This window comes from Siphateles boraxobius, unplaced genomic scaffold (assembly GCF_051911475.1).
Source record: "Siphateles boraxobius isolate OS27281-9 unplaced genomic scaffold, OSU_SipBor_1 12, whole genome shotgun sequence".
NCBI lineage: Eukaryota > Metazoa > Chordata > Actinopteri > Cypriniformes > Leuciscidae > Siphateles > Siphateles boraxobius.
Genome location: NW_027508722.1, coordinates 10,021,326 through 10,049,120, shown reverse-complemented (window position 1 = coordinate 10,049,120; position 27,795 = coordinate 10,021,326). Strand labels below are relative to the sequence as shown.

General features: G+C 40.9%; 1 protein-coding gene across 4 annotated transcripts in view; it reads left to right on the top strand.

Annotated features, from left to right (window-relative positions):
* The window catches only part of taf2 (TAF2 RNA polymerase II, TATA box binding protein (TBP)-associated factor), an 81,469-nt gene that overhangs the window by 10,900 nt on the left and 42,774 nt on the right, over positions 1 to 27,795 (top strand). For all 4 annotated transcript variants that reach the window (XM_077207335.1, XM_077207326.1, XM_077207332.1 and 1 more), the window contains exons 8-15: positions 7,794 to 7,907; positions 24,085 to 24,184; positions 24,279 to 24,364; positions 24,473 to 24,608; positions 25,077 to 25,231; positions 25,741 to 25,855; positions 26,001 to 26,110; positions 26,299 to 26,364. In XM_077207335.1, the coding sequence (XP_077063450.1) occupies positions 7,794 to 7,907; positions 24,085 to 24,184; positions 24,279 to 24,364; positions 24,473 to 24,608; positions 25,077 to 25,231; positions 25,741 to 25,855; positions 26,001 to 26,110; positions 26,299 to 26,364 (882 nt within the window). The remainder of the gene's footprint in view (positions 1 to 7,793; positions 7,908 to 24,084; positions 24,185 to 24,278; positions 24,365 to 24,472; positions 24,609 to 25,076; positions 25,232 to 25,740; positions 25,856 to 26,000; positions 26,111 to 26,298; positions 26,365 to 27,795) is intronic.

Below are 27,795 nucleotides of genomic sequence, written 5' to 3'. Positions count from 1 at the left end.
GGTGGTTGGACCATTTTTCCTGCCGACCAAAATCCGCGCTGGAGCGAACACCACAATGTTGCGCAACATCAACTGGCAAATGTAATAAAAGCGGAACGAAACTCATTATTTTGTGCTTTACGGACCATTTATCATTTCGGACAAATATCAGTGCAGCGCGATCCGATCTTGAAGCAACACCGTTACTACATAAGAGATCCAGTAAACAAAGCATTTGAATTCGCCACTTAAGTAATAACATAGCTACGAGATCTAGTGAGAAGCATTACAATTTCTCCATTATTAACTGATCAAACAGCGCTGATGTGGAAACCAGGAGAAACATTGTTCCATGAATGAACTAGTTATAGGTTTTAAGTCCACAGATCATTTAATTTAATGTAGTAACACTAACTTGTAACCATGGAAGTTTGGCAGAAATATTAAAATGCTTTCAAGTACGTCACACATCTTTTTCCAGCACTTCAAAACTCAAATGTTATATGTTATTTAAATTTTATGTTTAATGTGATGACCAAAACATTATTTGTTCATCCTTCAAAGATTACCCCCATTTATAAAACTAAAAGTTTCAAGATGTAGGAAAACTCACAATTATTTAAAAATAATTTTTCTATTAATAAATAGGAAATTTCTATGGCATTTCTTTATTTTTGCTGTATCGAAAACGTACCGAACCGTGACACCACTGTATCGTATCAAAACAAACCGTGAATTTTGTGAACCGTTACACCCCTATTAAAAATATAAAGAACAATAAAGACTTTGAATAATAAATGACTATTGAATAATATTTTATTATTTTAAAAAGTTTAGGAGTCTTTAAATCAATAATGTCTCATATCTTTATGTACTAGTAATTTTATACAATAATAGGTCAAATGCAGTAAGTCAAAAGACCAACTGGACCTTCTTTACCAGTTTGCAAAAATATCGTCTGAATATCGATATCGAGATATTGAAAAAAAATATCGAGATATTCATTTTTGTCAATATCTCCCACCCCTACACTGACTTATATATTATATTTGTCTTTTTTTCCGATTGGTTATTGTGGCATTTTGGGTGTTTCCTGGGGTCTGATTTGGATTTGTTGGCGTTAGACAGCATGCCTTTCCAGACCGGCTAAATAAAGTGAAACTGGATTAGAAAGCGCGCTGCAGTGATGCCTGGAATCAGGGCCGGTGTTGTGCCGAATTTCAACTCCTTGCCAAATTATTACCCCCCTCGTTGAAGTCAGTACCTGATTGCCTAATCCTAACCCCTCCTCCACAACTAGTCCTAAACCTACCAATACTAGGGGGGCAGGGCCGGAGCGGGGCCACTTTTCAGCCCGGGAGTTTCAGGCCTAAGACCTGCCCACTTTTTCCATGGTCTTATTAAGTGTCTTATTTTACCCAGAATGCATTGCAGTGTAGTCCTACTTAAGATAGTCAGAGTCTTAAGTGCTTTGTGCAACGGTCTGATTTAGACGGTCTATCTGAAGTCTGACTATCTACTATATCTAAGCCATAGTCAAAGTCTATCTTTGTGAAACCCGCCCCAGAAGGGCATATACCAGGGGTGTCAGACTCAGATTAGGCAGTAGGCCGGATTTGTTGGAATTGTCATGGTCATTATAATTCTTCTGCATGGGTATCATATTGTTGTAATTTACTCCTTTACTACACCCACTTCTGAACAAACAATACTGGTTTATCATGTACCGTTATATACTGCTCTTTCTTACATTAAATAACTTTAATTCATATTTTTTACTCTGGTATCCTCTCTACCTGTCCCTGTAGTCATGGCCTCCTCATTTTCAGCGGGGGACTGGCGATTCTCCCGATTACCCACCCCGGGCCTGTAGGGGGGTATTCATTTGGCGGGTTCAGAATTCGGCACAACACCAGCCCGTGGCATAGGCGGACTAGGCAAATGCTAGGGGCACCACTCAATAGGGGTGCCAAAATGAGTGAACGAGTGAATTTTTTTTTAGATTTATTTTTTTTACTAATATTTTTTTAAAAACATTAATTCAAAATACTACAAAATAAAGCAAAAAAAACTCCACAAAAACTTCACTAAGTCCCCCGACTCCGGTCCGGCGCATCAATCTTCCCCCGCCCAGCGAGTGCTTGAAGTGCGTCAGAAACAGAGCGCGCGCGATCAGTTTACTGTTGGTAATTTGTTGTGTAGCGTCGCCCCTCGCTGCATCCAATGTAGACAGCATTTCTTTCGTTTGAGGGCACTTAACACACTCAAGCACCCCGTAGAAACGGGCCTGGCAGCTCGCGCCAGGTCTAGACATGGTGAAAGTTACCCGATTGTGACGGATGGCCAAATTTACATGACATATTTTAGATTAGCATTATAGTCTGCAATAGATACAGTGCCAAACGGAAGAGAAGAGGACAAAAGGGTATAAAGACAGCGGTAATGTAATGAATGAACAGTTTATCTAATTACATAGTAGTAAGATATATAATTTAATGGCAGTTAATTTTACCTTATTTTAAGCTAACAATTGTTCTGAGTTGTCCAGAGGCCCCAGACAGTGTGATTTGTAACAATCACGTCAGTTTTTTAGACGCATTCACTATCACTTTTATTAATTAATGTTTTACTCTACAGTTGTGCAGTTTTGAGGGGGATATATGGCATTTTTTAAATTTATTTGCCAAAATTATAAATGATATTTATATAGGCTACAGGTTTATTAAAAGTAGCAAAGTTTTATGTGAAATTAACAATAAAGAAGACATTTCGCAGTTTTATTCATGGTGAAAACATGAAACGTGCCATAGTTTAGTGGAAGATTGCTGCCATCAACTGCAAAACAAACACTTTTGCTAGCGCTCAATTAGGGCTTCACAATTAATCGAATTTCTAATTGCGATTACGATTACGGATGCCACGATTACGTAATTGTTCAAAGCCGCGATTACAAAAGAAAATCCACTCTGCGTGTGTGTGTTTAGAGCATAATTATGTTATGAAAGGCGAATCACGGCTACTTCAGAAAACCCAGCACAATATGACATACCAGGCAGTGACGTAAGTATACGCTGAAATAAAAAGTCTTTCACCTCAGAAAAACGGACTTTACTGTCCTGTCAGCCGTTATACTGTGCTCGAACTAGCGCGCACTCTTCAATTGCACGCGTAAATGCGGCGGCGCGCGCTGTGTATCGCTTCAAAGTGCAAAAGAAACTACGAGCATGCAACGTCGTTACAATGTAAATTAATAAGTCACAGAATAAAAGTAAAATACCAATAAATCACGTGTTAGCTGAGAAGGATTTGCATGCAGGTATGATTTTCATTCTATTCACCAGGAGCTGTTTCATTAACAGTTCTTGATAGTATTGTGTATTTACCATGGTAAGTGTCATTTCCATAACCCAAAAATGCCACTTTATTTTCACTTTGTGTTATTTTTTATATTTTTAAATGACTGTGGTGGCTCATATAAACATTGTATTAACAAAAACTAGTTTGGGACTGCTATTGCTAATTGATTTAGCATAGTCATAATGTTTTTCTTTACTATGAGTCATTCTTACAATTTATGTGTATGTTAAGTAAAGGGGGACAGTACCTGTGTGTGTTAACAATTTTTGTGTAAACATGTATTATAATATGCCTATATATATTCAATGTAAATTGTGATAATAGTAATTAATAATCGCAATTACAATTTCGAGGCAATCGTGCAGCTCTACGCTCAATGAATAGTTTGTGCATGAATGACATTTGGACGATGACATCACTGTTTTATCCAGAGCGGCTATATATACTGAACAAAATTCTAAACGCAACAAAGCTGTAAAGCTGCCTTGCAATAATCTATATTGTAAAAAGCGCTATAAAAATAAATGGGACTTAACTTGAATGCTAGGTGTAATGCTCTTGCTATTTGTGTTAAGGCTGTAATGTGTGTGTGTGTATATCTATATATATATACAGGGGTTAAAGTGGGCCGGAACGGTCCGGAACTGCGTTCCGGCACCTCAGATAAATTATTAAATAAATAGATTCATTAATCTCAACAAATCTCGCTGGTCCCGAGATGGACCGACTGGCCGACCAACCTCCCTTCCTCCCCCTGAACGCGAGTGATTATAAATGCGTGAAATGCACTCACGGTGGTTGAGTTAGTTTAATGTTCGATATTTCGCCGGACATTGTTTTCCCTTGCCACTGTTCCATATGGTTGGGAGTCTTACAAAGATATCAATAGCAGGATTAGTTTTAACATTATGTAACCATTATCGACATTAAATATTCGCTTAAAATCACCGTGCATTAATGCTGCATATTTATACCTGAGAATGCTTTGATGCGTTTCCACAACGCATGCATAAGGGAACGTCTGCCAATTCCACTAACTGTGTTAAACATAGCCTATAACTTGTATTATTTAAAATTACTTTTCAAATTCCAAAGCTTGTAGAAGGTTCCTATTGGCAATGCTGATCTGGTAGCCTTGAGTAAATTAACTTATCTAAGAAAATGATCCATAAAATTGAGCCTATGCTAGTTTCTTCACTGACACAGATGAAAATTTAAAGACTATCAGTCAAAGTTCAGCTTAAGCAGGGGAAGAAATATGGCAGGATAAGGAGACTGAGAGAAAAATAAAGATTAAGATGAGAGAGCAGGTATTGACAAATAATCTAATGCACACTCACATGGTTTTAAAGCTATTTATTCATTTTTTTGGCCTTCAAAAGTCTTAAATTGCACATTTGTAGGTCAGAGAAATTAAAATTTTCTCTGGGGTGGCAGGGGCGGGGTGGGCATGCCCCCGAACCCCCCTAACTACCTCACATTTAAATACACATGGCTGTGGGGGGGTAATGTGGCCTGATGTGGCTACAATGCCAGGGCTCAATTTTTGGCTCAGTGTTCAGCAATTTTAACATAGTATCGTCAGCATATCAGTGTTTATGGACCAAAATAAAACCATTCAAATATCAAGTAAGTAAGTATTGTGATATGTGGTGCCACAGTGACACTCTTGTCCCAAAAAGTATTGCAATACCACAATACTCAATATGTTGTCCCACGGTGAGTCATTTTTCCCTCTTGCACCTACACAAAATTTGAGGGTTCCCCCACCTACCAAATCCCACTTTAACCACTGTATATATATATATATATATATATACATATATATATAAATAATCATGAACACAATGACAGTGCGAAATGGGCTGTGATGCATGGGACACCAGGTAAAATCTTGCCTAGGGCAGCAAATTGGCCAGGGCCGGCCCTGCCTGGAATCCCTTTTATCATGAAATGCATTTAAGTGCAAGATGTGCAGCACCAATTTATCATATACATAACATAATGAGAACACAATTGTAATAGAATCTTGTAAATTCTTTGTGCTTTAGTTTTTCAGCGCGCTGTTAATGGAACTGCGCGTCCACAAGTTACACATCAGATCAGACAAGCAGAATCAAGTTTATGTGCACATTCGCATCCTTTTGTGCAGAAGTTGTAAGAGTACCTTTATGTAGTCTATATCTGATTAATCTCAAATGTAAGACGTGTTTGATTGAGTTTAATAACCAGCTAGCCAAAAGCTGCAGTTTACCGACCGTTCATTCACTCTTCAGTTTCATCTCAAATGCAATAACCTGTTTTATTTAAAGTTGTTTCTCGTTATGACAAAAATGCGCAGTGATTACTTTATATCATTAAAAATAAAATAAGTGCAAGATGTGCAGCGCCAATGTACATGCCATATATAGCATTATAATGTGAACAGGATTGTGATTAATGTTGTAAATTCTGTGCTTTAGTTTCCCTTGTATCAGCGCGCTGTTAAGGGAAGAGTGCATCCAGAGTTTCCCTATCAAACCATGGACTGTAAAAAACTAGCACGCTCAAGTTTACATGTGCATTCACGTCCTTTTGTGCAGATGGAAGTTGTAATGTTAAGTTTATGTATCTAGGTTATTTGATTATCTCATACGATGCGTCATAGAACAGGCTTTCGTTTACTGGAGATCATTTACTCTTCAGCTTTACCTCAAGCAACTATTTATTTTAGATGTTTCTTTTTCGATAATATTGATGCATCATAATCTAGCAGTGTTATTTTTTTCTAGTCATACATTCATGTTTTTATTGACATATTTTCGTGTCATATTTGTATTTGTCAACATTACTTTTCGTAACAGTCTTAAAATAATTTCTTATGTGACACGCCACGCACCACGTTTTTTGAGACCTGTCAATGATCGAAATGAGAAATGCCCATCCCTAATATTAACTTGTCCTATTTATTCGTGAAATAAAAAAATATTCACGATCAGGACAGATCATAACACAAATTGCTTAGAACTATTTAATATTAAGAAATCTGTAAATCTAAGTTGACTGACTGACTGATTTGAAAAGTTAGTAATACAATGATCAACAAAATAACTCATTACATCATTACTACATACAGATCATTTGACATACAGTATGAGATTGTTTTGTTCCGTCCAATGCTATGGTCATCACTGTCAATCGCATTCAATTGCACATTAATATACCATTGTCAATCCAGAAACTTTGCAATGTGTTTTTAGCAGCATGAAAAATATGTATTACATAGACTACAGAAAGCGAGCAAAAATCACTTACATTATAATCACTGAAGCTGACAATTATTTCAGTTCAACTTTAGGTACACAAAGCTGCGTTCTTGCGAAAATTCCTGTTATTATCAATTAAACTGTCTACGTTGTGAGATGAATCTCTTATTGACAATGGGTTATACTTTATATTAGGGCTGCACGATATTGAAGAGAAATGCGTTATGCGATAACTAATTAATTCATGTGATATTCGATATGCGATACTATACGATAATGCTTAAAGTGTGTAAAATAAACTTAAATTATCTTTAAAATATCTTTAAAATTATATAACCTACATGTGTGTTTCACATTCTTTTTTGTGACAAGAAAACATCCCTACAGCTTCTGAAAGTGAACAGTGTTTTACTGTAGCATAAGAAGTTTTAACATCTTATTTTAACATCATTATTTTTCATTATAATTTTAACAAATTATTTTAACATCAGTGTGAACCAACGGGGTTCAGGGTTTCAGGTTATCCTACATAGGTTTAGTTAACAAAAGAAACTGAATAATCAAATGTAAAAATAAAACACTGCTTAGTTTTCACTCTATGAATTAAATATATCCTGATTCTTATTAAAGCTACATAAGTTATATAGCCAAGAGCAGTGAGTGATTTTCTCATGACCCCAGTTATTGCAAGCTGTTGCGATATGCATATTGCGAAATATACATTTGCGATATTTCGATAATTTCGATATTGTGCAGCCCTACTTTATATAGGATTATAATGAAAGGATTCGCAAGCGTGCGGAACTTGTGCTGAACATAATCTCAGCCGATTGTAGAGCGGATTCTTACTAATTTTAACACAGTTAATCTGATTGTCCATTGTATTAACAAACTCAACAGATATGCCTGTGATTGGCTACAAAGCTCAACGCTGCAAAAACGTTGTAATTGGAAACCTTTGACTTTCACAAAAACCTTTCTCTTACACAAACTCTCACAGTGTTAAAGCATTTAAAAGCAGCCGGCTATCAGCGGGTACCGTTAGGGACAAAGATTAATTTTGGCGGCTGCAGAGCCCTTGCATTAGATATGGTTGTTGTTGTTGTTTTTTTTGCATGTGAATTTCAAAGGTTTTGTTAACAGAAGCTACAATGTGATTTGATGCACTGTTTGATTTTGTGTCTGTGTTTGTTTGTTTTTTATTCTTCTCAGTACCAACCTCCTGCACAGTGGTATGATCATAGACCAGACACCTATGACCAGACGCTTTCTGGCTTATGCTCTGGCCCAGCAGTTTTTTGGTTGCTTCATCTCTAGGATGTCCTGGTAAGTAGTTAGGGATGGGGAAACCATAGTAGTTTAATGTTTGTTGCCAGCCACACAACTGCATTTTGCATACTTTTCATACATGAAGGTTGCAGGAAGGTACTTGCAAGATATGAAGTATTTATTGACATGGCGGAATGTTTTTGTTTCAGTAAGCATTTGATTCTGCCAAGCCAGGTTTATTATTTCTCTCTTTGTTTATTTGTTTATTTATTTTAAATTCTTATGACAATTGGATTATTTGGCAGGTTTTTCCTTGCATGGTTTTAATAAAGCCACCATGCCATTTTGTCACTTGCAAAATCAACAAGATGAACCAGATCCCTGTTTCCTTTTAAAACTGCACCACACACATTGGGTCTCATTCATTAAACATTCGTAAATATACGAGTAAATATGCGAGTGATTTGCGCGTAAAGAGACCTTCCCGAAAACTCTTCTTCTGATTCACAAATACTTCGTAAACGTCAGATGTGATAGTGAAATGTGTGTGTGTGTGTTAATGAATTCCAATCAGTCGTAAATGGGATGCGCGTGACGTTCATTCTCAATTAGCATAAATCCCGCCAATTAAATCCGACTGACAACTATATACGGGCATCATATTATGACATGAATGCGAATGAAAAAGAAAAATTTCTCAGATGCAGAAATTGAAGTTTTATTATCAGAAGTTCATTCAAAACGCCACATTTTATTTTCAAGTGTACATAGTGGCGTATCGGGTCCTAAAAAAGAGGAAGCTTGGCAGCATATTACAGATCCAGTCAATGGAGTTTCATCTGTTAATCGAACATTCCCAGAAGTGAGAAGAAAATTGTTCGACATTAAGCTTGAGAGCAAAAACGAATTAGTTCACTTTGGAAAAATCGTATTAAAACTGGAGAAGGACCACCATCGCAGATGCTGTTACTGGCTCTCATAATAAGAAAAAACGTATGTAATTACTATATATAATATTTTTTCAAAATGCTGTGTAAATATGTACCCGATTAAGGTGAATTAAAATGCAGCCTTATTAATGAGCAAAATGTTCGGGTGTTAAGCGCACTATTTACGCGTGGCTGGGAGCAGGTGTAGATTTCTTGCGTACCAACTAACATTTGGAAAATACGAACATTTTAATGAATCCGAAAATTTACGCCAGAACCACTTTAGACACGATTTACACAAATTCGTTCTGATCGTGTTTCATGAATGAGACCCATTGTAATTTTGTTCTCATAAATTTTCACTTTGGTGGCTTAAAGGGATAGTTCACCCAAAAATGGAAGTTCTTTCATCATTTACTCACTCTCAAGTTGTTCTAAACAAGTTGCTCTAAACCTGTATGCATTTCTTTCTTTTGCTGAACACAAAGAAGATATTTTGAAGAATATGGGAAACCAAACAGTTAATGGACCCCATTGATTTTCTTAGTTTGACTTTGAAGAAAGGAATACTATGGATGTCAATGGGGTCCCATCAACTGTTTGGTTATTGACATTCTTTAAAATATCTTATTTTGTGTTCAGTAGAAGAAATATATTCATACAGGTTTAGAACAACTTGAGGGTGAGTAAATGATGACATAATTGTAATTTTTTTGGTGAACTATCCCTTTAAGGCAACAAATGTCCTTTTAATTCCTTATAAAGCCACTACTCACCGGACAACTGGGGGATAAAAAATCTTCTTGCCAAAAGCAGTTTTATTTCACATTTGGTGCTTGTTGAATGTTAAATTTACCCATTACTGCACACCCCCCATTTTGGCAAGTGGGGCATAAATGACATAGGTTGAAAAAGGTTGCTGCTCATAATTCACTCTGAATAGACACATAACCAACATATATTCAGAAAGCCAACATTTGAGAGTTTACAATTCAAGACTCAGAATTAAATAAAATAATAAAATGGAGATATATAAGCTCAAACATAATCTCATATTTAAACATAAAAATATTTTTTAAATGTATCAAAAATTAGGGCTGGACAATAATTCAATATCAATATACATCGCGACATTTTTTTTTTGGTAACGGTGATATGATTTTTAAACACATTTTCGATATTTCGATATACAGCATTTGTCACCGACTGACGTAAGGCGCGCAGCCGTCAGAAAGAGCAGAACTTTGGCTACTTTCGTGATGACATTCACCACAGACACGCAGACGCAGCCAGTGCTCAGCTCAGCAGGAGTGGGCTGATCTCCAACGCAGCAAGTTTCAGCAACAGAATGAGCGCCCCTGACCGCAATACAAATGTGACTTAACGAGCTTCCACAAGTGAGGAGAAATCAGACTAAATAGTTGATAAGAGAGGAAAGACTAATTCAGTGGTATAAATTCAGTGGTGTTTCGGCTGAGATCTCAAAACTTCAGGTTTCAGCGCGCTGCAAAATGAGACGGAGAGTGGTGCAGACTAGTAGCGGGAACACATCAAACCTGTTCCAACCGATAGAAGCAGCACAAACATCACTTTAACCGGCACCAACAAATGAGACTTTTTGCGTTAATTTGGAGCATGTGGGGATGCTGAGTGACCTCTGAATGACCAATATGATTTTAATATCTAAGAAACAGAAACTTCACGCAGTGATTGACAGGGCGGGAGGGGGCGGGACGTGATCGGCTCTGAATGCATTTTCAATTTGCACATTGAATTTTGCTACATTCATTGCGGGACATTTAATGAAAATGCAATCGCAGGTGTCTAACTGTGAGTGTAAATGCAATTAAGAAAAATTACATTTAAATGGTCATTTTGCTATAGTTTTTGCTTAAATGTTAAACACATCTAATCATATCTGTAATACATTTTAATTTTGCAACTTATAAAGCGTTAAAATATGTATTCAATTTACATATTAAAACAAGTGTATGAAATGGCAAATGTAAATTAGATTATTGAATTTTAATTTTGCACCAAACATTGCACAAATGTAATGGCAAATGTAAATTTAAAAACAGAAATGCATTGCCATTTTACATATTGCATTGTCATTTTGCATATTACATTTCAAATTGAATATTGCTACCCAAATGCTTTCATAGTCTTGTAACAGGTATTGAGAAGAGAATTTATTGTTATGATGGGTTATTTCATTGGTTCATGTAGTTTGTTATGGTGCAGTAGCAAAAGGTTTCATAGACTTGGCCAATTCATTTTTCAAAAGATTGTAGGTACAGACATCTGTTGTGGGCATTCTTGGCAGTTTTTCTGAGGCTTTTATGTTGTTCATATCGATATCGGAATTATATCGTATCGACCGAAATTAAGAAATATATCGTGATATAAAATTTGGCCATATCGTCCAGCCCTAATCAAAATATTATGTGGATATGGTATTACAACTCATAATCACAATTTAAGCAAAGCCAGTGTGGTCATGCTTCATTTAAAATCTGAGGATGATATCTCTAATACTATGAATTTTATGAAACATTTCTAAGACCATTCTCTAAGTCATGTGAGTTTTAGAGAAGGCTGATACGATGCTAATACAACATTTCATTGCCCTGTAAACACCCACTTGCATTCTATTGTCTAATGTCTGATGAAGATAACTGTTCCATTCATGTTTCTATTGTTCTCGCTCGACGAACCATTTACAACCCCCCCCCCCCCCCCCCGTGAATGACAACTAATCTTCATTTTTCTTGTATCATTATTCTTTTGTTTGTATTCAGCCATTATTAGCCTTTATTCTGGAATTAAGTCTTCCTTATCCACATCCCTTTGATCCCACTATACATTAGTCCACTTGAAGTCCTTCTAAAAACAATTTAAAAAAAAGTGTACTCTTGGGACCTAAATTATTTTAACAAATTAGTTTATGGAATGGAATAACTCCTGGCACGACAGGTGCATTAGAGCAATAATTAGCATCAAGCTACAGAACACAATTTAAAAGATCAATATTACGCTTTTACTCAACTAATTTTAAACCACCTTCGATTGTTTATACTAACTTTCGATCACGATCTGAGGATTTTAGTCATATAATGATGTTGAAATGTTATGTTAGCCTTTTAACATGCAGCAAATTACTAGACTTGCTTAGCATTTATAATGTAAACATCCATTTTTGATATGAAAATACACCAAATCGCATGAAAATCACACACAGACCGTATACTATCGTTATCGTGTGTTTATTAGCTTCTCATTTCACGTGTAGAAATGTTTCTTTGGGTTTGTCTTTCAATAGAATATGGTCACGCAAGATGATTGACAGCTCTTGGCCGAATGAGCGCCGGAACAGGAAATCGCTCTTTCAGCTTTTCAGATGCATAATTCAGTGGGAAATGCATAGAAATTATATTTTGTAAGACTAAATATGTTGCAAATGTGAGAATAAATCAATATTTCTCCAAATATGCGGCCTATTGGACTAAGAACCCCATCGAAAGCTGTCTAGTGCATCTATGTTAACACACAAATAAACGGGAGCAGACGTGACAGAATTCATATCCATGTTGTTATTCTATTCAAAATATAAAAAATTACAGATTGATTTTGCACTCCTGACATAACAAATTAATTAACCTAGTTTTATCATAAACAGTGGTCAAATATCGAAGCTGGAGTCTTCATTATTTCTAATGATACTTAGTTTGTCCTGATCAAGTAAGAGTGTGATGTTTTAAAGTGCAGTGAATGTTGAACAACAATAATCTGGGGCCGTCGGAGATCTTTGTCTTTAAAGGGTTATTCACCCAAAAATTCTGTCAGTATTTACTCACCCTCATGTTGTTCCAACCCCGTAAGACCTTTGTTCATCTTCGGAACATGAATTAAGATATTTTTGATTAAATCTGAAAGCTGGATCACTCCTCCATAGGCTTCTAAGGGATTGAAACTTGCCGGCCCGAAAAGTTATTAAAGACATCGTTAAAATAGTCCAAGTGACTACAATGGCTCAATCTTAAGTTTATCAAGCGGCCAGAATACTTTTTGTGCGCAAAAACAAACAAAAATAATGACTTTATTTCAACTATTCATTTCCTTCTCTGTGGGCCTTAATTCAGTTAACGTAGTGTGATTTAAAGGGGTTAATTTTGGTCCCTGGCTTTATATTCAAACTCCACATGGTCTATGAACATTACCATTGTCCCTGAGCAAGACATTTAACCCAAAGGTTACTTGAGCCTGTAATATGTGTACTATTACTTAAAAAAAAAATCTGACACAATAGTTATATGTCAGACTGTGCTTGTTGTGTTAGGTCTTTGATATAAAAATTACCCATGAAGGAAGTATGATCATCACAGTTTCTCTTTTAGCCTGATTTCACTTTTCCTTTTCACTGCACTAGTTTTGGACTACTTGTTTGTCTTTCATTGTTTCATTTTCAAGCTTGGTAGATCCCTCTCTGTTTTTCTGTTCTGCATCATCATGTTTCTCCCATCGTGCTGGCTTTCTAACTGAAGTAGTGTGTGTGTGTGTGTGTGTGTGTGTGTGTGTGTGTGTGTGTGTGTGTGTGTGTGTGTGTGTGTGTGTGTGTGTGTGTGTGTGTGTGGGTGTGGGTGGGTGTGGTGTGGGTGGGTGGGTGGGTGGTCCATTTGGTCCGATGCTGTAGTTCTTTGTCCAAAGCTTTGATTACTACTTACAATAAACTCCCTTGTGTGGTAAGTGTCTAAAATCAAAATCAGATGTGGAGATTTCTATAGCAGACTTTATTTATTTATTTATTGTTTTGATTGTACGAGCCCCAGTTGGAGAACTGAAGTTGCTTTGAAATGGAGAACAGTCACCTGCCTGCAATTAATGGTGTTGTTGGATGCCGTTTAACCCTGTAATTGATGACAGTGTTGGGTTTAGAGTGAGCTGTCTCATTGCCAATGAAATCCATTCAAACACACTTGCTCATGTCTTTGCATGACCAGATCATGAGCTCAGATTTTAAAACATTAAACACAAAATCTGGCCTCTGTGTAAACTAAATTTGTTCTGTAAGATGATGTCATAGCAATTTGCACAGAAAGTGAAATGTGTCTTGGATGAATTTATTATTTAGAACATACTGTTTTTTTGTTTTAAGATATAGGGCCTAGATTTAAATCAATATGCCAGATTGTTTCTTTCTTTTTATTATTTTTATTAAAAAAAAAATTTTTATTAGATTAGAAAAACTTTATTAATCCCGATAGGGAAACTGTTTTGCCACCAGCTTAGGCCATACAGCCAACAAACACAATACACAACTAACAGACAGATAAATAATTCTGCATTAAGAGACTATTAAAACGATACTCTGTTACTAACGTAGCCTCGGTTCTCTCTAGAGAGGGAACGAGTATTGCGTAAGTTTTGCTTACGCTACGGGAAAGATTCATCTTCTCGAGATACTCAGGCCAAAAAATTATCCTTAATTTTGTATACCTTGTCAACGCAGTGCAGCAGCTAGCAGACCTAGAGCAGGCCATCTCGCGTGCTCATTGGCTGCCCTGCGGGCAACTGCTGCAGCCTACCAGTGAGCCCGGCGTGACGTCACGCCCAATGAAGGGCGCCCGCGCCTTTATAGCGTCACAGCCCGCCAGATAGGCGTGGCTTAGCGTATAAAAATAGGGGCTGTAGGCTGAGTTCTCTGCTTTTTCGACGACTGAAGCGAAGTCGCTCGTGGCGCGAGCACGGCCGGTTACGCAATACTCGTTCCCTCTCTAGAGAGAACCAAGGTTACGTTAGTATCCGAGTATCGTTCTTTGAGGGGAACCCCATAAGTGGAAAAAATAAGGTGGCCAGCCATGCGGGCCATCACTTGTACATAAGCACACATAGGGAATACAGAGCAGCGCGCCGGTCTGTATAGTCATATGGCACATACCCTACTTAGTGCAGCTCAACCAGGAGAGCTGAGTCATGAAAGTGATCTGAGCAGGAGATCTGGGCAGAATACACCTCATTTTCAGACTGACAACAGTTTAGCCTGCAAGGCAGGAACTTCTAGGTTATAAAACCTGACAAAGGTAGACGGGGAGCTCCAGCCCACCGCTACACATATGTCATGGATAGAAATTCCACTGGACCATGCCCACGAAGAGGCCACGCCTCTCGTGGAATGAGCCCTGATGCCCAGAGGGCACTGCAGACCTATTGACGCGTAAGCTGCCGCTATAGCGTCCACTATCCATCTGGACAGGCTCTGTTTCGAGGAGGCGAGACCCTTGGCGCACCCACCAAACGAAACAAAAGGCTGTTCCGAACGCCTGAAGGAGGCGGAGCGCGTAATGTAAAACCTCAGCGCTCTGACAGGGCAGAGGAGATTCACATCACTTTCGCTGTCGGATGCTGGGAGAGCTGACAGCGAAATAACTTGTGCTCTGAATGGAGTGCCCATCACTTTAGGGACATAACCATGTCTAGGTCTGAGGATGACTTTAGAGTCATTCGGTCCGAACTCAAGACACGACCCGCTGACAGACACCGCGTGCAGATCCCCTACACGTTTTACTGACGACAGTGCAGTCAGAAAGACGTTTTTTAGTGATAGATATTTCAACCCCACGGAGTCTAGTTGTTCAAATGGAAAAGCTTTCAGGGCCTCGAGGACCAATGAAAGATCCCACATGGGAACCGACGGGGGGCGTGGCGGATTCATCCTTCTAGCTCCTCTAAGGAAGCGGATGACCAACTCATGTCTTCCCAGTGACTGGCCGTGCGTCGATTCTGCGAACGCTGCCACGGCCGCCACGTATACTTTGAGCGTGGATGGGGACCTTCCCTTATCCAACAGCTCTTGTAGGAAGGTGAGCAGCTGCGCCACCCCGCATGTCCGCGGGTCCAGACCTCTGTCGGTGCACCATCCAGAGAACACCGACCATTTAGACGCGTAGAGCCTTCTCGTGGAAGGGGCTCTAGACTGCGTGATCGTGTTCATCACTCCTTCTGGCAGGGCAACGAGTACCCGTTGATCAACCATGCATGCAGAGACCAGCAGAGGAGATCTGCCCTCACCGGAATCGGCCACGGAGCTGTATGTGACAGCCGTGCCAGCTCCGGGAACCAAATCTGATTCTCCCAACGCGGGGCTATGAGGAGCACCGAGTGGCGCGTTTCCCTGAATCTCTTGATCACCTGTGGCAACAGAGAGACCGGAGGGAAAGCATATAGCGGGAGGCTGGGCCAAACCTGGGCCCGAGCGGACAAGAACATGCTGAACGGGAGGAAGCACTTCAGCGCGTTCTCGACCGCTATCATTTCCAGACAGTTTATGTGAAAACCCTTCTCCTGGTCTGACCACTGGCCAAAGGCCGGTCTGCCCTCGAACAGCGCGCCCCAACCCGAGTTGGACGCATCTGTCGAGATGACTTTCCGATAAGAGATGGTTCCCATCATTACTCCCTGCTGGTACCAGTCGGCCACTAACCAGGGCTGCAGAGCTGCTTTGCAGGTCTGAGTCACTCTGATTTTCTGGCCGCCGGACACCCAGGCTCGGCGAGACATGCAAGCGTTCACCCAGCGTTGGAGCGGGCGCATGCGCAGTAGGCCCAGCTGGAGCACCGCTGCAGCTGATGCCATACAGCCCAACATCCTTTGAAATGTTTTCAAAGGGAGAAAGCTGCCCTTCCGGAAAGATGTGGCTAGGTGGCGAACACGGCGCGCGCGCTCTGTCGATAAACGAGCCCTCATGGTCACCGAGTCCAGTTCTATTCCTAAAAAGGAAATTGACTGGCTGGGCAGTAATGAGCTCTTGGTCCAGTTGACCGTGAGACCCAAGCTTTCCAGATGACTGAGAAGCACTGTTCTGTGAGATAGTAGTTCTGTCTCTGACTGTGCCAATATCAGCCAATCGTCCAGATAGTTCATTATGCGCAGCCCCTGACTTCTCAGGGGGGCGAGCGCCGCGTCCATGCACTTTGTAAATGTACGGGGTGCCAGGGACAGGCCGAACGGCAGGACGGTGTATTGATATGCCTGACCGTCGAAGGCAAATCTCAAAAATTGCCTGTGACGGGGTACTATCTGAATCTGTCCAGATAAACCAGTCCCTCGGGCGAACGTGCGCGAGGATTTTCCTGGTCGTAAGCATTTTGAACGGTCTTTTCGCAAGCACTTTGTTCAAATATCTCAGATCTAGGATAGGTCTGAAGGCTCCGTCCTTCTTGGGTACGAGAAAAATCGGCTGTAAAAGCCTGACTCGCTCAGAGAAGGCGGTATCTTTTCTATAGCCCCTTTGCACAGCAGCTTTGCTATTTCTGCGTGAAGTAGGTGTGCTACTTCCGCATTCACTATCGTCGCGGTCCGGGCTTGAAAGCGCGGGGGACGGCGAATGAATTGAAGTGTATAGCCCTGCTTTATTGTGCTGAACACCCATTCTGAAATCCCTGGGATAGTTTCCCACGCAGCTATGTGAGCCGCTAGGGGGCGAATGGCCTCCGGGTTCAGACCGCCCGCCATTTGCGGGCTTGTGAAACTGAACCGGAGCCGAAAGCACGGTGCGCCCACTCTCGGTTCTGGGCAATGGCCGCTCGCTGACAGCCGAAACCGGCTGACTTATGTGAGATGTCCCAATCATAAGGGATGGGGAACATACTTTTACCACACTTTGACGCGCGAGCAGCGCTCCGGGCGGAAGAGCTCTCTGTAAGCGTGAGCGCGCGTACGCGGGCACAAGACTTACAACTGTATCTGACGCCTCGATCATAATGGATGAGGAGCGTTTTATTAACGCCCTGCGTTTTGTGATAACACTTAAACGCGCAGGCGGGGCCCGGGGGGAGGTTTGTGTTAGCAAGCGTGAGCGCTCTCTGGCGGGCACGAGACTTACGTTCATAACCTGCTTCTTTGATCGTGTAACAGAGCGGGCAGATAGTGGGCACAGACCTGGGGGCATATTTCTTACATTCAACACTCGAGCGGGTTTTCTGCGCTTTATGAGAGTGTGCTCTGTGAGTGACACGGGATTTGGAGTGCTTATGTCTAGGGGTGAACACTGGGGCGTGGGTGCTGGTTCGCACAGGAGGCTGGCTTTGTCTCTCGCGAGAGCGGCCTGTGGCGGAACTCGAGCGTCGCGGCAGGAAGAGGTTCATGGCCTGCGTGGTCTTTTGCACCACAGAGAAGCGGTCAACGATCCCGTTCACCGCTGGGCCGAAGAGACCAGTGGGGGAAAGCGGCGCGTTCAGAAAGGTGGCTCGCTCAGTTTCCCTCATATCCGCAAGCGTTAACCAGAGGTGCCTCTCCGTCACGGTTAACGCGGCCATGGCTCGTCCGATGGCTTGGGCTGCGGCTTTGGTGGCGCGGAGAGAGAGATCCGTCGCATTTCCCAAATCCGTAACCGCAGCTGGCTCCCGGCCCTTCTCATCCCATTCACGGAGGAGGTCGGCTTGCAGGATCTGAAGCACAGCCATCGAGTGTAGAGCAGACGCGGCCTGGCCGGAGGCAGCATAAGCGCGGCCGACCAAGGCGGACGTGGCTCTGCAGGCTTTAGACGGGAGGGCTGACCGTGACCGCCATCTCGCGGAGGGCGGGCAAAGGTGCGCTGCGACCGCCTCTTCCACAGGGGCAATAGCTGTGTACCCTTTCTCGGCGGCGCCATCCACCCGGGAGAGCGACGCGGAGGCCTGTGACTGAAGTCTAGCAGAAAACGGTGTATTCCATGACTTCGTCAGCTCCGCATGAAGTTCCGGCAGGAATGGAGCGGGCCTAGTTTCTGAAACTGCGCGGCGGCGACTTTGAAGGAAGCAGCCCTCGAGCCTGTTCGGCGCGGGTTCCTTCGGCAGCGACCACTCGAGCCCGAGACGGTCAACAGCTTGTGTCAGCAGGCGCATATGTTCCGCGTCAGCTCCAGCGCGGGTACGGGTGGATTCCTGGATTGACGAGGTGGCGGAGTGAAGCGACCATTCCTCGCTGTCTGATGCCAGGATAGAGCAGCAGTCTCTTGTGACGTGTCCCTCGGACTCATCCTCCGAAGCGACGGCAGTGAGGCTCGCAAATGGCAGCTGCGCGTCAGTGAGGAGAGGTGGGGAAGGCGAGAGCGAGGCTCGAGGGAGGTTCTCCGGCGAGCGCGTCCCTGTGGCCACAGGTTCCGGCTGTCTCAGGGAACGGCGCTTCTTTCTGCGCGGTCCCACAGGGGCCGGAGTGACTGCTGTGGTGTTGAAGGCTTCGAGTCGAGCCCGCAGGGTCGACAGCGGAAGCTCCTCACAGAGCTCGCAACCCCCGGATGCGAGGGCGAGCTCTGCGTGTTCCAGGCCCAGGCAGAGAGCGCAGATCAGGTGGCGGTCTCCGGCACTGAGCGGGGCTTTACACGAGCCGCAGGAAGTGCGAGGCATCTTTAAAAAGACGCTCGCTGCTCTTTTAGAATAATATGCAAGGCAAAAGGATACGTCGCCGGATAGCGTAGCTCGCACGGATGGCTGAAGGTGGCGAAGACGGCCGGCTTCCTCAGCGCTGTCCTAGGCTGGCTGTTCCCTGTTCGACGGCGGCGGTGGCTTCTCTCAAATCCAGCGATGCGAAGAGCTCGCTGTAGAGTCGAAAAATCAGAGAATTCAGCCTACAGCCCCTATTTTTATACGCTAAGCCACGCCTATCTGGCGGGCTGTGACGCTATAAAGGCGCGGGCGCCCTTCATTGGGCGTGACGTCACGCCGGGCTCACTGGTAGGCTGCAGCAGTTGCCCGCAGGGCAGCCAATGAGCACGCGAGATGGCCTGCTCTAGGTCTGCTAGCTGCTGCACTGCGTTGACAAGGTATACAAAATTAAGGATAATTTTTTGGCTTCAGTATCTCGAGAAGATGAATCTTTTCCGTAGCGTAAGCTAAACTTACGCAATACGAGAGAACCTCTCGTAAGAGAACCAAAAGTTTTCAAAACCATAATTCAAAGGTACAGAATGCAAATAACTGTAAAAAATAATATTTAACAATTAAGTGTTCATTGAAATATCTGACCGCTGCAGGAACAAAATACCTTCTCATTCGCTCACTAGAGCACTTACCAGGCATTACCAATCGCTCACTAAACGAGCTTCTGAATCCTTTAAAAATTGTCTTGCTTTTTGAAAACCATCTACTACAAATTTTTTTTAGTTTCAACCTTATCCTCTTCTCTACAGTAACCTCTAACCAGACCAGCTCTCTTGATCAGCTTATTGATCCTATTTTGTCCTCAACAGATATGCCCCCCCCCCCCCCCCCCAGCAAAGTACAGCATAGAAAACAACACTAGCTAAGATCCTTTGATAAAAAAAACATCTAAAAGCTTTGTGCTGATGTTGCATGATCTGAGTTTTCTCAAAAAGAAAAGTCCCGACTGAGCCTTCTTCATTAGGACATTAGTGTTCTCTTTCCAATTAAAATTTTCATCCAAATGGACGCCTACAAATGCATATGACTGCACAATTTTGATCAGCTGACCATTAATTGTGACTGGAAGGACCTTCTCTTTTTTCTTTCTGAAATCAATTACAAGTTCTTTAGTCTTGCCTATGTTCAGTTTTAAAACGTTTGACTCAGACCAACTGGAAAAAGACGGAACCTCCCTTCTGTAAGCAAGATCAATGCCCTGATTAAGTAGACGCACTATGGCAGTGTCATCAGATCATTTTTGTACCTGGCAGGATGGCTGACTATGCCTATAGTCAACAGTATGAAGCGTGAATTAAAGGGAGATAAAACTGTGCCCTGAGGTGCCCCAGTATTAGTTAAAATGGTATCAGAATATTTGTTCCCAAGCCTAACAAACTGTGGTCGTGATAAAAGGTAATCTAAAATCCAGGCAATGGTAGTATTGGTAATGGTAGTATTGGTAATGGTAGTAGTATTTAAAATAGAGCTGCACGATTATGACAAAAATCATAATTCCCGATTATTCTCTTGAAATTGTAATTGCGATTATTAATTACGATTATCACAATTTACATTGAATATATATAGGCATATTATAATACATGTTTACGCAAAAATTGTTAACACACAGTACTGTCCCACTTTACTTAACATACACTTAAATTGTAAGAATGACTCATAGTAAAGACTAGAAAAACATTAGGACTATGCTAAAGCAATTAAATAGCAGTCCCAAACTAGTTTTTTGTTAATACAATGTTGATATGAGCCACCACAGTCATTTAAAAATATAAAAAATAACACAAAGTGAAAATAAAGTGGCATTTTTCAAAGGACAGTTACCATGGTAAATGCACAATACTAACAAGAACTGTTAATGAAACAGCTCCTGGTGAATAGAATGAAAATCATACCTGCATGCAAATCCTTCTCAGCTAACACGTGATTTATTGGTATTTTACTTTTATTTCGTGACTTAATTATTTGCATTGTAACGACGTTGCATGCTCGTAGTTTCTTTCGCACTTTATACAGTGAAGCGATACACAGCGCGCGCCGCCGCATTTGCGCGTGCAATTTAAGAGTGCGCGCTACGAGCACAGTAACGGCTGACAGGACAGTAAAGTCCGTTTTTCTGAGGTGAAAGACTTTTTATTTAAGCGTACACTTACGTCACTGGCTGGTATGTCAAATTGTGCTGGGTTTTCTGAAGTAGTCGTGATTCCTCTCATAACATAATTATGCTCTAAACACACACACGCAGAGTGGATATTCTTTTGTAATCGCGGCTTTGAACGATTACGTAATCGTGGCATCCGTAATTGTAATCGCAATTAGAAATTCGATTAATTGTGCAGCCCTAATTTAAAATCAATTAATTTAATAGCTAAAATATGTTGCTGTATAGTATTAAAAGCACTCGAAAAATCAAAAAACATGATCCTAACAGAGCTGGCAGTAGTTTTGAGATGACTAAATATTATGAACCATAAATAGTAGTGCATCATCTACCCCCACACCCTTCTTATATGCAAATTGCAAAGGGTCCTGAAAAGCAGACACCTACCTAGTCAGGTGATCCAGTACAACCCTCTCTAAACACTTCATAATGTGCAAAGTCAGAGCTATAGGCCTCAGGTTAGCAAGGTTGTTGGACACCTTGGCTTTTCTGGGAATAGGGACAAGGCAAGATGTTTTCCACATAACCGGGATTTTAGCAGAAGACAGAGAATGAGGGATGGACAACAGCTGGTCACACTTTTAAGGTGTGTGGATAGACGCCATCTGGCCCTACTGCCTTATTTGGTTTAATACGCCTTAACTGCTGACGAACCTCTTCAATGTTAAGATTAATAGCTGGACTATAGTCCTCAGAGCTACTCTGCCTAAGATTGGAAAGAACATTCTCATGTATAGAAGAAAAATCTAATTCATCAAACCTTGCAATAAAAGCATTGGCATTGTTAGCCTGTATACCCAATTTACATAAACTGGGATTACTGGTCCCATATCCAGTAATATTCTTCATACCATTCCATAGCCATCTTGTGTTGCTACAGGACATATTTCCTTCAACCTTTTCCTTATGTTTTTGTTTGCCCTGTATGATAATGACTTTCAGCTCTCTTTGATTGCTTTAATCCTTTCTTTATCACCACTGTAAAAGCAGCTTTCTTCTTATTAATAGCAGCTTTAACTTCTCTTGTGACTCATGGTTTGTTATTGGGAAAGATTTTGATTCGTTTACGAGAAATTAAAGAGTCGACACAGTAATTGATATAACACGTCACTTTGTCAGAGATACTGTCTGGATCACTGTCTCCAACAAAGAATACAGTCCAATCTGTGGATTCAAAGCACCCTCTTAATAATTCACAGGCATCCTCTGACCAGATACACACAGTCTTTGACGTAGTCGACTGTTTTCGTATCACCGGTGAATATTTAGACATCAAGGTTATCAGATTATGGTCAGATTTACCCAACGGAGGAAGCAATTTAGCAAAATAGCCATCCTTACCATTTGTATAAAACAAGTCAATAGTTTTGTCACCAGTCCTAGGACACGTCACCATTTATTTAGAGTGGTGGAGAGAGAGCAGTGATTAAAGTCCCCGTTCAAGATAACCAGCACATCAGAGGAGTGCTGTAAGTCATGGGTGACTCTCAAAATTGTCTCAGTGGCACGCTTCCCATTACCCGATGGAGGTATATACACCACCATGACAATGACATGGGAAAACTCCCTGGGTAGGTAGTAAGGTCGACAACTCACTGCAATGAACAATGTTCGGGTCATAGACTCTCTCTTTTAATGTAACATGTTGGGTATGACACCACAGATCATTCACGTACAAACAGACACCTCCACCTGCTTCTTACCCGTGCTTGCTTGATCTCCGTCCATCCTGTGGAGTGCGACGTCTTCCATCTCCACATGAGAATCGGGTATCCTGTCGGACAGCCACGTCTCAGAAAAACAGAGTAAACTGGTCTGCCGGAACATGCGATCGAACTTCAGACAAGCTATCAACTTGTCCGCCTTGTTGACAAGGGATTGTCAATTGCCGTTTTTGTGGCTTTCCAAACAATCAATGTCCACAGCCATAGAAGGCAAACAAGGGTACGATTGTTGAGTGAAACCATTATCATGTCATCAGGGATCGATCATGCTTATAATCCAGAATTAAAAGACTTCCTAAAAATAACCTAAAAAACACATACAACACAAACGTTCAGACGAACAGTGGTAACAGAGTCGCCGGTAAAGGGGGCGGCGCCTCCTGCAAAGGGGGCGGCGCCTCCCGCAAAGGGAGCAGCAAAGGATATAATTTATCCTAATGTTAGTGGGATTATTAAGCTTTCCTTGAAAATGTGTGCCACAAGTTTAAATCTAGCCTTACATCTCATTCTTAACTAAGTGTCTGTTTATCCAATAAAGAGGTAAAAGGCCTGAATATTGAATGTACTACCTAGTTATACATAAAAAAGTTTTTTCCCCTTCTTTTGCACCTCACGTATAAATGTGAATACTACGTTATGAATGTCCATGCGTCTGTGTGCATTTTACTTTCGCTTTCAAATTAGCACCAATTCGGGAGCGTCAATTGCTTGATTGGTGGGTTCATTATTATTCTTCGTGGAAAAACACAACAACAAAACAGTACAATGACAAACTCTCTTAAATAGGCGCTTTTACATTTTACAATCTTCCGCCATCGTCTTGTCAGTCAAGGGTGATGTGAAGTGAGGTGAAATCTGACTCCTGCGACGCTCATGCTGAAGTGAGCAGACACGTTCAGTTTTTAATTGTAGTGTCTGTTCTCTAACTGAAGTAAATGATTTTTATTACTATAAAAAATCTAAATGATGGTGTATTTTATATACAATGTGTATTTTGAATTGCAGGTCTGATGAGTGGGTTTTAAAGGGAATTTCAGGATACATTTATGGCCTCTACCTGAAGAAAACATTTGGAGTCAACGAGTATCGTCACTGGATTAAGGAGGTATAAAGTACAGTGGTTGTCAAAGGAGAGATAATGCCCAAATATTAACTTTATAAATGCTGAACTGTTTGTCTGTTACTCTCTTAACCTTCAGGAACTGGACAAGATCGTGGAGTATGAGCTAAAGATGGGTGGAGTCCTGCTACATCCCACCTTCTCTGGAGGAAAAGAAAAAGACAAGTAATAATCTCACCTCTATCATTGTTTAGAAATTATACACACTCATCTAAACTTGCACAAAATATGTCGTTTCACACAGTGAGAAAGTTATGTCTTTTTTCCTTTCAGTCCAACACCCCACCTGCACTTTTCCATCAAACACCCCCACACATTGTCCTGGGAATATTACAAGATGTTCCAGTGCAAAGCCCACTTGGTCATGAGGCTCATCGAAAACCGAATTAGCATGGAGTTCATGTTACAGGTATAGAAATTGACACATTTAAGAAATTGACACATTGGTATATTTCATGGTGGTTACATCTTGAATAGGTTCCTCTCAAATCTTCAGTTTTAGACCACCCACACACATTGATTTGCAACTAATTCTTTATAATTAAATTTTCATTGTCCTTGTGGCTGATTTATTAACTGTTCAGTCTAAAGCCTGTTTTATGCTTCTGCGTCGAATCGACGGCGTACACCCGCAGACCCCTCTGCGTCACCACGAACCCCTCCGCCGTAGCTCGACGTGCACCTCCAAAAAATTGTAACTACGTGTCGAGGCGACGCAGACCACAAGGGCTGTGATTGGTCAGATGCACCGCGATGCAACTCAACCTGACGCAGAACCATAAAACGGCCACGACGCCGTAGGAGTGACGGTGTAGCTACGCCGTGGAGTTGACGCAGAAGCATAATGAGGCCTTAAGGCAGTCAAATCTCTCTTCAGGTTTTTAACAAGCTCTTGAGTCTGGCCAGCACAGCCTCATCCCAGAAGTATCAGTCTCACATGTGGAGCCAGATGCTGGTATCCACCTCTGGATTCCTCAAATCCATTTCTAATGTCTCAGGGAAGGACATCGGACCCCTCATCAAACAATGGGTGTATCCTTCAAATGCACAGCCTTTATGTGGATTGAAGTTATGTTTCTTGATTTCTTTTGTGGCTGCTACGAAAACCTGATTCTGATTGGTCAGTTGCTGCATTCTGCCATCAAAACAGTTTTAGCTCCTTTGAGACTTGTCAGTAAATGACCACTGTTATGATTGGTTAATGTCAGAGATGTGAAAATACGTTCCAAAAAAGGTTACTCTTTCCTTATCAATTTGTCCTGAACTTCCAATTGTGAGAAATAAAAAGTTGCAATTACCTTTTTTATTTGTTACCGCATGGCTAAACATGCTTCCATTCTTTGCTTATTGATTATGAGTTTTATTTGCTTTTATAGTGATGCACCACTCACATCCATGAACAGCACAACATTTGGTGATCTTTCCTGGCAAATGCATCTCTGTGAAAACACAAATGTTTCAGTTGCTTTTAACTTGGAAAATGATGAGCTCTAGTATTGTAGTTCTTTAATATATTATTACCGTTGACTCATCAACTTTAGAGACCAGAGTGGGGTGGTAAAATTCTTTGGAAGTTTTGCCTTCAACAGGAAAAGAAATGTTTTGGAACTAGAGATCCGTCAGGACTACACTTCGTCTGGCACACAGAAATATGTGGTGAGTGACTGAAGAGAGAATACCATAAGGACAATTATGTGAGAGAATGTATAGATTGATAAAAGAAAGTGTTTCAAACAGGTAGTGAAAGCACAAAAATGGTCTTCTAAGTGGTCATCATGTGTATGCTTTTGATTTTCATCAGGGCCCTATTAAAGTGACAGTGCAGGAATTGGATGGTTCATTTAACCACACATTGCAGATAGAGGAAAACAGTCTCAAACATGACATTCCCTGCCACTCCAAAAGCAGAAGGTAGGACTTGCTTCCAGAACAAAGATCATGCCTGAATTAAATCAGAGTATATGCCTATATATAATAGCAGGTTATTGGTGTTGTATTTAAAAATCTTCCAAGTCCAGCACTTTGAAATAAGATATAGGTCATTATCTGAATTTTAGTTTTTTTTTTTAAATGTATATCTTACATTTTCTCTCTGCCAGGAACAAGAAGAAGAAAATCCCTCTAATGAATGGAGAGGAAGTAGACATGGACTTGTCAGCCATGGAGTAAGCTGTTTTTATGCTTTATGCTTCCATCCCATGCAGATCAATGAATGTTCCAACATTTAAGTGGGCAACACTTAGGAATTGCAAGAACATTTTATCGCTCATTTCCACCGAGCGGTACAGTACGATTTGGGACGGTAAACCCTGATTCGGCTTGTGTTTCTACCGCCAACAGTACCCTAACTTGATAGGCATGGTGTAGCGATCAACGTCATTCTCGCGTTAAGAAGAAACGTCACAGTAAACAACAATGGAGGGAAGCAGATCTTGTTCTTGTTCACGAAAACACAGCTGAAAAAGCATGGGCAAGTAACGATTCTCTGTCAACCAATCAACGTTCTGCAATGAGTCTAGCTCCACCCTTCAGGTACCGGGCTACTGTGCTAGTACCCCAACGGAAGCGTACCAAAAAAAGTGGTACAGTTCGTGATTTTGGTACCATTCACAAATTTTGACAATGCAAACGGAAATAATTGCGTTCTGTACTGTACCGTACCGCTCGGTGGAAATGAGCTAGTAGTTACATTTAGAGCTACCCCTGACTAAAGATTTTTGTAGTCTACTAGTAGTTGTTGATTTAAGCCATTAGTCGACTAAACACCTTTAGTGAGAAATGCAGCTTTCATACGAATTACATAATCAAGAGTTTTTAAATAAAATTCTAATTGGTTCATTTAAAAGTCGACATTTCAAGATTTCTATAGATATATTTCTCATGTCTGTGAGACGAGTAGCTTATACACTGAGTTTCGGTTCATTTTTGTGACGCACTCCAGTTCACGGAGACCTAGACGACAGAAAGCGAATCTTGTTTGGTTTCTTTATTTTTCTTTATATTCTTTATTTTACAACTTATCTGATTCTGCGACTAACCGACTAATACAATTTTGGTAGACTATGCCTAGACTATTGGTAGACTTTTCTACATATTTGTCTAATTATGGAATTAATCTTTCTGATATGATATATTGTTCAACATGCACACACAAAATGTATGTTTTTCCACAAACAAGGGACAAAGGATATTCCTTATTTGTTCACTTATCTTTCCTTTCTTTTCATTTTTCCCTTATCTTTCTTTTTTAGTTTCTCTTTAAATCTATTTTTGTCCTACATTATGATATAAAATTGTGGTAGGTGCATAATGAAAATAACTATAATCTTTCCTCTCTATAATAGTCTTTTCTTGTTTATTTGGAAGTACATACATTTTATCACTGATAAGTGATGTATTTTAAAAAGTTGTCAGTCAAAATTAAAACTGTTGCAGGATTATAGGTATTCTTAATTCTTTCTGACAAACAGGAAAAGTGAATTACAGTATGTAAGGGGGATAGAATCCCAGTACTCACTACTCATGCATACTTTTAAATAAGCTACGCTTTTATTCTTACTCATTTATTTTTTTGAACAAGTACTTGTTTTTCTACT